This window comes from Apium graveolens, chromosome 8 (genome assembly GCF_009905375.1).
Source record: "Apium graveolens cultivar Ventura chromosome 8, ASM990537v1, whole genome shotgun sequence".
Classification (NCBI taxonomy): Eukaryota; Viridiplantae; Streptophyta; class Magnoliopsida; order Apiales; family Apiaceae; genus Apium; species Apium graveolens.
In genome coordinates, this window is record NC_133654.1 from 182,048,998 (window position 1) to 182,062,674 (window position 13,677).

Genomic DNA, 13,677 nt, shown 5'->3' on the forward strand with positions numbered 1-13,677 from the left:
CACAACAATAGAGAGTCTAAAAAGATTTGTGAAAGCAATAGTTGAAGTCTTCGTAGTTGATTATTTAAGACGGCCAACTAATGAAGACGTGGCTAGATTGTTAGCAGATTACGAACAACGAGGCTTTCCTGGAATGTTGGGTAGTATTGACTATATGCACTGGAAGTGGAAGAATTGTCAAACTGGTTGGCAAGGTATGGATACTAGTCATGTTCATGAACCAACTATTATATTAGAAGCAATAGCTTCGAGAGACTTGTGGATTTGGCACTCATTCTTTGGGGTACCGGGATCATTAAATGATATTAATGTATTAGATCGCTCTCATCTGTTTCAAGAATTGTCTGAAGGTCGTGGACCTGAAGTGAGGTATACCATCAACGGACATGAATATAATATTGGATATTATCTTGCTGATGGTATATATCCTTCTTGGCCAACTTTTGTCAAAACAATTTCAAAACCTCTAGGTAACAAAAGGAAGTATTTTGCAAATGCACAAGAATCTGTTAGAAAAGATGTTGAGAGGGCATTTGGAGTTTTGCAATCTCGATTTGCAATGATTCGTGGACCATCACGATTTTGGGATGTGAGTACAATGAAATATATTATGACAGCTTGTATAGTATTACATAATATGATCATTGAAGATGAAAGAGAATTACATACGGAGGAAAAAAACTTTGATACAAATATTGGACCAACTGTTACTCGGATACCGCATCATGGAAATACCCTTCCGGAATTCATACAAATGCACCAGCAGATTCGAGACAAACAAGCTCATGTTCAATTGCAAAATGATCTTGTGGAGCATCTTTGGCAAATTCATGGTGGTGATATGAGTTAAATATTCAATCTACTGGTACATTGAATTCAATCTACTGGTACATTGAATTCAATCTACTGAATAAGTAGGATTGTGTAACTTATACACAAATCAAACTTGTAACTTATGAAATAATGAGCTATAATAATGAATAAGTAGGATTGTGTAACTTATACATAGAATCAAACTTGTAACTTATGAAATAATGAGCTATAATATTCCAACAAATACATAAGAGCCGCATTTTATAAAATCAAATACAAAAATGAAATTATTACAAATTTTTCATGATTCTAGCTTTGAGGGCATCATAATATTTAGCCTGATCCGGTGGCATTTTTCCAGTGTCCATTGCCATAATGGATCCCTCATAAATCTGCCTTTCTCGCTCCTCTTTCTGTCTTTCTCGCTCCTCTTTCTGTCTTTCTCGCTCCTCTTTTGCCAAACGTAGTTGCAAGTCCTCATTTGGTAATTGCATCAGTTCTTTTTATAGTTGCAAACTCATGGCTACTGATTCACTTCGTGAAGAAGCAATAGCCAGTGAGTCCTTTTGCATTATTTTTAGAAGTTCCAGACCTTCGTCATTCTTTGTCTTAGTTGCAACCCTTTTTAACTTCTTCGCAGCTTTCCTTCCAATAGGACGTTCCATCATTTCATCAGATTATAAGCTGATATGAATTTGACTGTCAACACTTTGTGAGGAAGCCTCCTTGTCCTTACCCGGCTTGTTTTTCTTATCCATAGTAGCTTGAAACTTTGGTGAAAATCGCAATACATGCCAATGACGTATGAACATAAACTTCTCCTTCAATATTGTCTCGTATGTCTCTATTGTTTCATCAATCTGCAATATCACCCGAAAGGGAAGGAATCTAAACTCCATGTTCTATTTAATACAATGACTTAAGACTCTGTATAATTTCTCTTGAATTTATAAACTTTGTAATTAAGCACAATACTGAAATGATTTGCTTCAGACAATGCATATTATCAAATCTCAATCAGAAATTAATTACACTAAGGAGTACCTTATTTTGCTCAGTTGTTACACTTTGATTTTTTGAGCAAACTTGATTATAGAATCCCACAAATTTAGCCACTTTTTCATTAATTGTACACCATCGATTACACAGGGAGTTTGATGTTCGATCACTCTGAAGACCTTCTTTATTTTCGTCGTAATATTTCCAAATCATATCCCAATAACACGTATGTGTTTGGTTGTTACCTTGTACCGGATCCACGCTAATATTTAACCAAGCAGAAATAAGCAACATATCTTCTTCAGTCAAGAAATTTTTTGACCGTTTTCCCTTATTTGATTTCGCAGCTTCTTTTTGTGGTTGAGGTTCGGATTGAAAAGGGGGCTGAGATTGAGAAGCAGGTTGAGAAAATAAGAAATCTTCAAATGACCCATCATTGAGTAAAGATACGAATGAGCCTTCCATTTTCTGTAAAAAGAACACAACTTATTGGAGAATTGAAAATTTTCTGAAAAATCCCCAATTTTGTAATAATCAAAACCCTAATCCAATATTACAAGAACACGTGATTGTGATTTTAGAAAGAACATATAAATATGATATCAAAATAAATATGGAATAAATCTAAAGCCCTAATTTACAACAAAATTTGATAAAGAAAGATCAAATCATACCTTTGTAGCACAAAAGTAAAAGTAGCGGGAGAAGGAAGAGCGGGAGAAGGAGGAGCGCTAGATGAGCTGGCTGAATATAGAGGACCAGAAGGGAATCAACAGATATAGCGGATGAAATTGAGATTTCTATAATTTTACCTAACAGCTCTACACTCTTGGAGCCCTTTTATTTATAGAGAATAGCTAAAAATACAACTGTAGCACTGCCAGCTGGAAGTTTTGGCTAACAGTTCAGGATGGTTGGAGTTGCTCTAACCTTAGGAATATAGCATATCTTGCTAAATGGCGCCGTAAATTGTCTTATGATAAACACTGTCTTTGGCGCATGGTTGTAGTAGGGAAGTATGGCAGTAAGATTTAACTATATACTACCTCCGTCCCACCGGGATCTATACGTTTACTATTTGCGCGTATTTCGAGACTTCTTTAAGGCATAGTTTCATAATGTTTTTTGGAAATATTTTTTTTGAATAAAAGTTTAAACATAAAACTTTTATTCAGAATTTTTTTTTTAAAAAAATTAATGGAGTTATGTTTTAAAGGAGAATTGAAAATGTGCCGAAAAATAACGTATATAATTGAATGAGACAGATGGAGTAGTTATATATGGCTTCTCAGGACTTGAGAGATGTCTCTACAATCTTAAAAAACACGAGGAATACAGCAAAAGAGCCAAATACTGAGATTGTATTTTTCAGTAATTTGAAATGGTCAATTAAAGATGGTTCATTAGTAGAATTTTGGATGGACTGGTGGCTAGGGATGGCAATCAGGTCAGATCGGGTATTGTAGAATCCATATCCAAACTCGAAAATTTTATCCATACCCGAACCCGACCCGAACTCAAAAAATACCCAAAAATGAATACCCAAACTAGATCCATCGGATTTCGGATCAGATTCGGGTATACCCGAAACCTGAAATTTTTTGAATTGGATATTCAAACCCGAACCCGAAACCCGAACCCGAATCCAAAATCTGAAAATTTGTATAATTATTGATATTGCAAGTGCTTGGGATCGAACACACGACTTGTAGAGAAAGAGTTTTAACGTGTCATCTCCAACCACTACACTACATCATTAATTGTGTTATTATATGTATAGATAATATTTAAAAAAATCAACTCAATTGATACCCAGTTTTTTAGATTTATTACTAAAAGATGTTTTGTTAACCTTATAAACCTTATCACCCGTTTAAATGATAGAATAATTATATTAATTAAACTTTATAATTAGTTAATTTTTAATATAAATATAAAAATATATGTTCTAAAAATTATATAATAATATGTATAATGTATATTATTAATATATATATACATATATTATAATATTATAATATTATAATGTGTAACATATAAAATTCTAATATTATATATATAAATAATATATATATATAATAATTCGGGATTTTTTCGGATTTCGGGTTCAGATCGGGTTCGGATAGAGTTTCAGATTTCGAATCGGGTTTCGGATCGGTATACCTAATATCCAAATCCAAATCCAAAAATTTTCGGGTTTAAAAATTAAATCCATATCCAAATCCAAATTCAAAAATCGGGTTCGGTAAATCCAAAATTTCGGGTTTCGGATCGGGTATCCGTTGGATCGGATTATTTTGCCATCCCTACTGCTGGCATTAGATAGGGCTACTTAGTCTCAATTTTCAAAATCTATTTTTTCTTAGCAATTTTCATAATTGTTCTTTAAAGGATATGTTTACATTCTGTTCTGCAAACAAATATAACGATACATTCATATGGGGAAGAGCTCTCTCTGTATAGGAAAGAGAGGAAACAACTTCATTGGACAATATTATTCAATCTGTATCACTTACAACAGGCAGAGATATGCTGAATTGGGGCGTAACTAAACGATCTTTCAATTTATCATACTATTATATTTAATTTAGTTTTTAGGCTAATTTTTAGCATGCATTTACGTTTTAATTTCAGACGTAGATTGTTTAGATAAAATTGTATGCATCATAATGAGATTTTTTTTTGACTCAAACGACTTGACTCACCACATTTTTTTTAACTCGAAAAATTAGAAGGGAGTCGAGACACAAGTTGCGCTCCCACCCCTTTCTAAATACAAAAGCTTAACCTATGAAAAAGAAAAACACCACTCTTAGCATTATTAGAGAGAATAATGGAAAGAGTCTTGAGACGCGAGAGAACATCCAACTCTTCCGTATCTAGTTCCCCAAAAGTAGAGAAGGCAAAGGGGATGAACGAATAACCATGGTCAGCGCAAATCCTAGAATACTTGCTTTTTTTCTTTTCCACCGCATTTAGCAACACCACCACAGCAGCCCATGAACTCACTCCCCCACCATCAAAAGGAGAAATACCAGTCACATCCAGACATGCATCTTTACCTTGGGACCAATTGAACAACAATAGATCTGCAGGTCTGAGTTCTTGCCCAGCATCCGAAAGAAATCCCAAAGGAGTCTCCTTACGCACAGGAACGCTAACCTTGGAGCAGATATCCACCAGAATGTCGCGCACCAAATTATGCCTGAATTTCACACCTACATCACTTGAACAGTGAACTGCGTGATCGCCCCACTGGTCCATCCTGTGAACATTATAACTCGGACACAAGGTGCCTTCAGTAAATAAAGGAATTGCAAACTGGTAGCACAATACCGCCCGAAATTGGCGTTGGTTCATCCTCTGCCCTAACCCATCAATAGGGATGGTAAACAAGAAATCCTGAACATGAGGAGCGTGAATGCAGCTCAGAATAGAGATTTGACGGAGACTTGGCATATAATGAGAAGCAAGACTGGTCTCAATGACATCAAAATAGCTCTTTGCCAAAGACTTCATCAATTTGGGGGCAGGAGAGCTAGTGGTGCCAGAGAGAGCATTCGCACCACAAAGGGCCGAGAAATCATCAAGAGCACATTGAAAAGAAGAACCACACGTTGTGATACCTGAACTCGACAGAATCCGAGTCTGCAATGCACTAGTCTGAAGGAGAGAAACGAGAAAGGCATAACGAATAACATCCCCTACACATAAGATGCCAAGACCGCCCAACTTGATTGGGAGCGTGGCTAACCTCCACTGCCAATCCCCAAAACCAGGGCCAGAGCCAGTAACAATCCTCTCAGGAAAATACGCAAAGCCTGATCAAACTGCATCTGGGCCTCCCAAAAGAACGGAGGTGGGCAAGTCCGTAATGTGTAATACAATTTTGCAACCCCTGCGCAATTGCGAAGAAGAAGAAGCTCACACTGGGGGTCCTCAAGCTTGTGAATAGCCTCCATTAGAGCAATAGTCTTGGAGACCATTTGAGAAGCCAAATCATGACAAAAACCTGCATCGACATTGGCTGGACTCCCAAGAAGTTTGACACCCTTAAGCGGCCGGGAAATATTAGTGGGAAAAATGCCATCCACCCGTCCTCGAGGATCCTCCACCGACCAAAAGAGTTCAGTCTTATCAATATTCAAAAACAAACCACGAACCGGCCCATCAGCCCGGATAATATCAAACGCCTTGGCCACCATAAGGGTATCCCCAACAATAGTTCCATCATCCAGATACCAAACTTGTAGAGAAAGCTCACAAAACTGCGCAATGGCCTGAGCCAAAGGGTGAGGGCCAAAGCAAACAACATCGAATTTCATTTTTTTGAGATTAATTGTAGCTGAAAATTGATATTTTGTAATGTTTCTACTAACATATAAAGGTATTTTCTTATTATATATTAGAATCATACATATTTGTATTCATGTATTTGGTACTTTAAATTTTAAAGACGCGTATTTTTTTATTATACAGTATAATCATAATTTCTTTAATCATGTGTATTTTAATATTTTTAGTGGGTTTAAGTCTTAATCAAATACTATAATTTTATGTGTAACAATAGAATCAAATATAAGTTGTGTAGTGTATTGTAGATCTAATTTGTAATCGAGTATTTTAGAATAAAATCAAAATCTAACTTGAATGCAATAGATCTGATTATTAGTTTTAATTTAGTTACATTATATATTATAATCAAAATATAACAAGTACATAGTAGTTTTTATTTGCAATTTTGTTAATTTTTATAATTAGACTCGAAAAGATTAAAATTAGATTCTAAAATATTAAAATTCTACGGTGGAATCAGAAAATGGAGTCTTCAATAGTTAGTTAATTTACTCAATTCGATCTTATACTTTTTTATTCTACTATAAAATTTTGATACGTAAGTTTGTCTGTATGAAATCTATGTTATAATAAAAAAACTTTAAATTGACAACTAATGTCTACTCTTATACATAGCGCTCTAGTACAGTTTATGTGTTTTATAGTAGAAACATAATTACTATATTTTTTTTAGAATTTTATTTCTTTTGTATAAGTATTTTGTGTTCTACATGAAAATGAAAACATCATGAATCTAATTCAAGTGTTATTTATGATTTTTTTGTCAAATTTGTTCTATAGTATAAGCAATATATGTAAGTTTCTTAGAATTTTTGTGTAATATAAAAAGGTATCATCCAAAAATCCAACAAACTTATCATTCTTTTTTAAAAAAAGTTCAAAATTATTTTCACCCGCTAAATATGTTAGTCAAAGAAGCATGTCTGAACAAATTTTATAAAAAACCTATTGTATAGTATTACTTTATATTACTTACATGCAGTGGCGGACGCAGAATTTTTTTTCAGGGGGGTCCTAAAAATTTATCGCGCCGATGTTTAAATCCTAAATATTTTTATTTTAGTAAAGTTTGAGAACATTTTGAAAAACGGTGAGAAATTAGAAGGTTCAGAGTAATTTGTATGCATCACATATCATACTAAGAAAGTACACATTAACATATATAATTAAAACAACACAAGGGGGGAGAAAGGAAAAAAATAGAAGAGAAAAAAGACGGAGAAGAAGGTTAAAAATAGAAGACAGAAAACGAAGTACACATGAACATACATAATTAAAACAACACAAGGGAATAAAGGAAAAAAAATATTTTTATTTTAGTAAAATTTGAGAAAATTTTGAAAACTAGTGAGAAATTATAAGGTTCGGAATAATTGTATGCATCACATATCATACTAAAAATAGAAGAGAAAATAGAAGACAAAAAACAAAGTTATAGAATTATTTGAGGAGAGGTTTCGAAACCGGGTCTGCAGGAAAAACACCACGATTGAACACCACCTAGGCTACCATGACAAGCAGTACATTAGTATACTACTCTGATTATATTCTGAAACTAAGGGGGGGCCAGGGACCCCTCTGGACCCCCCTAGATCCGCCTCTGCTTACATGGCAATTTAATAAGAGAACTTGTTTTTTAGTGCTTTAATCTTTTATGATTAGTATATTAGGTCATTTTATGTAATTCTTAAATGTAACTAAACTAATGAAATGATATTTAGATGAATATCACAGTGATCATACCTTAAGTAAAGAAAAAGGCTATAAAATAATGAAGTCCTAGATAGGTGACAAAAATCCTAAAACATGCGCCATCTCTTAACACTACATGACCTCATGCAGTGTTTTTTAAAAAGTGTTACAAGTATTTAGTTGCAATAGGTATAAAGCTATTATAACATATGAGTTACCATGTTGCATAGCACGTAACACCACACTTCCTGTTACAATAATCACTCTTTTATTTTTAAAAATATTAAAATAAATATATTATCATAAAATTAAAATTAAAATTATATTTTTGATTATTCATAACTATAGAATGTTATATTTAACATTTTAATTTTTTAAAATTTAATAAATTTCTTTTTAAAAACATATAATATTATATTTATATAATTTTTTAAAATAAAAAACATTTAAATAACATATATAAATAATTAAGTAAATAATAGCTTTTTAGTTAAAATTAAAATTAAAAAACAAAATTGTACAGATTTAGAAGATAAAAAAGAGCCTAAAAAAAGGGCGGCCTTTTCCCCCCAAATGGAAAACCCCTGGCTATAATCCCCTCCAAACTCTCGATTTAGAAGATAAAGTAGACTCATCCCCAATTCATTCTAATCTCTAAAAATATGCTCAAAGATGCAAAGTTTAATCTCTTTCTAATCTCTTTGTTGCAATTTGATCTCTATCGAATCGATTTACACACGAATTCTCTCCGTTGATGTTTAATTTAGACGATTACAAACCCTAATTAAGCTTCTTATTGGTTATGTCAAGGTAATCGTGCATCTTTTCTCTCTTTCGTATTTTACAATTTCAATTTATTGTGTATTGTGGTGAAGTTTGTTATTGTTTGATTGGATTACTTGTGGTTTTTTTTTTATATTTGGGTGTTTCTGGGATTGAATGAGTTTGGAATTGTTTTGATTATTGAATGAGTTTTTTGTTGTTTGGATGTTAGATGTTTGTTGTTAAGCGTCAAGTGAATGAAGCAGTTCAAACTCCCTATGTAAGTCTCTAACAGCACACAGTTTTTTTAGTTATTGCAGCTTTAAAATTAAATGGGCAATCTGTGTATCAGCTACCTATAATAATTGGAGAAAGCTCATATATTATGATTTCCAAATGTTATATATTCCCCTTGTCAACATTTAGATATGCGAAAAATTAATGTATATGTCATAAAACATTAGATTTCTTGTAACTCAAAGCACATATATTAGCATTGCAAATGTTGCTACTGAACTACAACTTACTAACATAAATAAAGGATGTGATAGTCTAATAAGCTATGTTTGTATACAGATTCAAAGTTTCTCCTGAGCTGGAAACTTAAAATTTTGTAACTAAGACAATATAATAAAGACGGATCTTGGCCATGGTGTTGAGTCTTTTTCTTTTGTTTTTTCGGTCTGGAGGTCATATGAATGAAATGTAGATTTTGTGGGGTTTGTTTGCAGGAAATTGAGTGTCCAAAGTCACCGGAGAAAATGAGGACTGCTAAAAATATTAAACAAAGGGAGGTTAAGATTCATTATATACGTCGTTATAATGAGATTTTGCAGAAAAATGAAGAGAACCCTGCTATATTTTCACATGAGACATTAGTGAGTTCAGTGCTGTCTGTCAAATAATCAATTCCATACAGTTTGCACCTTATGCTATTTTTGCTAAATGACCTTGTGCTTATTCTCTTGTGAAATGTGTTTAAAGGTCTGATGTGTTGTAAAAGATGGAACTTTATTTTATTACTATGTTCTTGTGTTCTTATGTCAATATCAAGTCAGCTATTCATTTATATTTGGATTTAAGGTAGGTACTGCAATAGGCTACCGTGAAGACCTCTTGGTGAGCTTTGGTCTTTCTGTGCTGGCAGTAAGCAGTGTTTTAGCAAACCTTGACATGGAAATGGATCCCACAACAGGAGAGTACAAAGCGCTTATAGAGCTTCTTCCTGCCAGGTTGTTGTAAGTTTATTTAATTACTCATCTCTCAGTCTCAAATTTTAATTAGTATATCATGTATATATAATAACCAAAACTTGTATATTGCAGCTTGTAATTGCTATTATAATCTGCCCATTCAACATCATATATCGGTCCAGCCGCTACTTCTTAATCACTTGCATTCTTCACCATGTTTGTGCTCCTTTATACAAGGTATTAAGAAAAGTAAAAAGTAAAGTAACCAATACAAATTCAAATTTAGTCTTAGATGATACATGTCAGCTAATGTAATCATTAATTTTGTGCATGCAAGGTTGTACTTGCAGATTTTTTCTTGGCAGATCAATTCACTAGCCAAGTTCAAGCATTCCGGAGCTTTGAGTTCTACATTTGTTATTACACTTCAGGTAAATACAAAGTCAGAGAAAACACTTGCAGGTCAAATGATGTTTACAATACATTCAACATCATAGTAGCTGGGACTCCATATTTCTGGCGTCTTCTTCAGGTAAATTCTGGTTTATATCCTTGTAACATTATAGATATACTTGCTTAAAATGTTAACATCGCATTCCTGCAGACTATGAAAACTTATATAATATTTGTCTGCAAATTTGAAATTATTAATAATCTGCTTTTTGAATGTTTTAGTGTCTTAGGCGTTTATTTGAAGAAAAAGATACCAGTTAAGGATGGAATGGATTGAAATATTCTGCAACAATTGTTGCTGTTACAACCAGAACAGCTTATACTCGCAACCAAACTATAAAATGGAAAGTTATAGCTTGGATTGCATCAGGAGTTCCAGCAGCATATAGTACGTATTGGGATCTTGTTCATGATTGGGGTCTTCTTAACTGCAAATCCAAGAACCGTTGGTTGAGAGACAAATTACTCATTCCATATAGTTCTGTATACTTCGGAGCGATGGTTAGAAATTACCCCTGCAAAACTTATCAACTATGTTTGAATAAAATATAAGATCCGGTTCACACCTTACTCTTGAACCTTAAGGTTTTTGAAGAGTTGAGTACTTCAAATGTCAGGATCTCAAGTTCGACTCCTTGCCCACTCCCAACATTTTTACGATTAATTCTGTATAAGAAGATAAATTATCACCCCAAAGATGGACTCCAGTGGTCCACCTTTCAACCAAAAAATGGGTTTTCGAGTGAAGGGGGTGATTAAATATAGTATAAAATACACTTATTAAAGCTTTCCTAGGATATTTTTAGGTTTTGTAGGAACATATTGCGTCTAAATTATTATTGATATAGTGCTTAATAAATCAACATGTTATGCAGGCCATGAATGTGTTGAGGCTTGCATGTCTTCAAACACTATTGGACTTGAAGTTTTCATTTTTACACCATCAAAGCATAGTTACAATTATGGCCAGCCTTGAAATCATTCATCGCAGTGTATGGAATTTCTTCAGGTAATTTTACATATTTACTCGTCACAACTCTGTCGATTAATGTTCACTTTTCTAGACAAATAATGTCAATGTTAGTACTAGCAAGTACTAACATTATGACTTGTTTCAGCACCAACTGCTATAATAGACAGCGAAGCCAACGCACGTTGAATGACGTTCATGCTCTTCCAGAACTTCCGTCTAATTTATGGAAGTAGGATGCCGTCTAATTTATGAGTAGGATGTAATAATGTAAAGCGTTCCATATGAGTGTATAATATCAAGTTCGTATATATAACAGATACAAATCAAAATAGATATCAAAATAAAAATAAAGGATTTATGTGCTGCAAGGGTTTATAAGGTATTGCATTTACTCTGTCATGGACTCCTAGTAATGTTATTTTCTTGAGAGTGCCATTATAATCCCCTTACTCCAGGTGTCGGTTCACGTCATGTAGACTGTGTTGTCCTTTGAATAATTTTTTTCATTGCCAGTCAAGCTTGTAAACACTCCCTCCCTCTGTTTCCACTTTCCGTATCTAATTAAACCCGTATCTAATTAAACCATAAACATACAACTAATCTAAATGATATATATATTTTTGTGTCTTACATGCATAAATCAATGTTGCAAATATTTTCAGGTCAAGAGGCTGCAGCAGAGGCTTTGCCAAAGTTCAATGCTTTCACTGGAGGCTTTGAAATATGAGCCTCCACCAGTTTCCTCTTCTGAGGCCAGAGACAAGCAACCTGTCACTTCCAATGGCAGGGGACAGCCTTCTTCAGGATCTAGTGCCCAAAGTAGCTCATGCCAGTCTCAGGGTAAACTTGTGTTTGGATCAAATGCAAACAAGTCAAATGGAACTCAAAAGGTAATTAATGAGTTTGTAATTTTTTACTTGGAGTTTCAACAGTATGACTGTATAGATTCTTTTCTTTGGGTTTGAACTTTGATATGTACAAATTATCTATCTTGAGGAAAGTATAGTTTTCCTTTTTCGATATTCTCGAGTATCTTAGATAATAAATATGGTTGATGATATGGTGACATGGGCTGGCGTTGGTTGTTGTGTTGGTGCAGCTGCAGCTCTGTTTTTTCTTGGAAAGGCCTATTCATTGTAAGGTAAACTACATTTTAATTAATCTCACTCTTTATATATATATATATATATTTTTTTTTTTGTTAGTTGAAATTAGTTTCTGAGCTTTCTCTTAAATGATTTAGGGATGCAGAGTCACTCAGGAGTGTTCCTCGCATTAGTCAACCATTTTCTTATAGTTTTTTTTACCTGTAGATTTATCTTTTGCGGCGTTCTCTTTTCTTCTCTTTAGGTTGCTACGTATTGCAAAAATCACTCCCAATCTTGCAAAGCCGGCTACAATTAACCTATTATTTGCAGATCTAGTGGCATGACATTTGGAAAGAAGCAGAATGTAACAGAAATGTATTATCAATTTTGAGAATGTTATGGAAATGTAGTTAATAAGTTTGGTTATAATGCTATTGGAATTGTTGTATAGCATCGCATATTTGTGACTGGGATTGTTGTCTAAACAGAAGATGTATCTCAAATTTTATAGAATTAACTTTTATATTTATTTTGGTGTAATTTTTTTATATATTGTACCATTACATTAATGAAACCTACTATTGCACAATAAAAACACACTAGTGTTACTTACATTAGATTATGTGGGTCCTACTTCTGTAAAATAATTTCAACCTAATGTAACATCTATAAAACGTGACAATTAGCAATGCAGTATTACATTAGGGGCCTATTGTAATACTTCTAGTCCTGTTATAATATGTAGCTAAAGTGTTATAATAGGGGGCCTGATGTAATACTCGCAAGTGCAACGCCCCTTACTGTTATAATAGGTCTATTGTAATGCTTTTCGGGCCTATTGTAACAGTAGAAAGGCATTACATCAGGCCATTTATGGCGTAGTGTTACGTGAATTCACAGTTTATTGATTAGCATTTGATATCAGTATTTGACAGTGATGACATCATCACTATTTACTATCAATATTTGCTTATCAGCTTCTGTCATCTGTATTTACTTATATTAGTATCTGTCAAGCTAGAAATCAGGATATATCAAAAATAGGAAATATTTGCAAAATATATGTCGGTATAGGATTTTACTTATTGTAGTAATAAATAGATGGATATGTTATAGGATTCCTTATTGTATTGTAATAAGATTTCTCATTGATTGTGTAACTGTGCAGTATATAAGCACAAATTATGTTTACATTATACATGTTACGAATTGTTATATATTTCCATAACCTAACAGCTTTTAAGGATAATTGTTCATACTTTCAGAGAGTATTGTTAACAGTTTTTATACAACAATAATAAAAACTATTGATTCAATTATGTCTGTTATTTTGAGTTAATTGTTTAAC

General features: G+C 33.4%; 2 protein-coding genes across 22 annotated transcripts; one reads left to right on the plus strand and one right to left on the minus strand.

Moving 5' to 3' along the window:
- Positions 1-1,490: 1,490 nt before the first annotated feature.
- Positions 1,491-2,277, minus strand: LOC141680187 (glutathione S-transferase T3-like). Its single transcript, XM_074486481.1, has 2 exons — positions 1,858-2,277; positions 1,491-1,673 (listed from the first exon to the last, which is right to left on the minus strand). The coding sequence occupies exons 1-2, from the start codon at positions 2,275-2,277 to the stop codon at positions 1,491-1,493; spliced, it is 603 nt and encodes a 200-aa protein (XP_074342582.1).
- Positions 2,278-8,398: 6,121 nt separating this feature from the next.
- Positions 8,399-12,858, plus strand: LOC141677670 (uncharacterized). Of its 21 annotated transcripts, none has more exons than XR_012557491.1 (11): positions 8,399-8,670; positions 8,855-8,902; positions 9,354-9,500; positions 9,706-9,860; positions 9,948-10,052; positions 10,153-10,347; positions 10,491-10,769; positions 11,144-11,277; positions 11,904-12,131; positions 12,341-12,382; positions 12,485-12,858. XR_012557491.1 is itself a non-coding variant. In XM_074483692.1 (11 exons), exons 8-11 carry the CDS (start codon positions 11,263-11,265, stop codon positions 12,663-12,665), a joined length of 396 nt encoding a protein of 131 aa, XP_074339793.1. In that variant the 5' UTR covers positions 8,405-8,670; positions 8,855-8,902; positions 9,354-9,500; positions 9,706-9,854; positions 9,948-10,052; positions 10,153-10,347; positions 10,491-10,656; positions 11,144-11,262; the 3' UTR covers positions 12,666-12,858. The 21 variants fall into 21 exon arrangements, 14 of the variants coding, with proteins under 14 accessions (XP_074339793.1, XP_074339784.1, XP_074339792.1 ...); XR_012557492.1 differs by having other exon boundaries at positions 12,592-12,858; XR_012557494.1 differs by having other exon boundaries at positions 12,660-12,858.
- Positions 12,859-13,677: the final 819 nt, after the last annotated feature.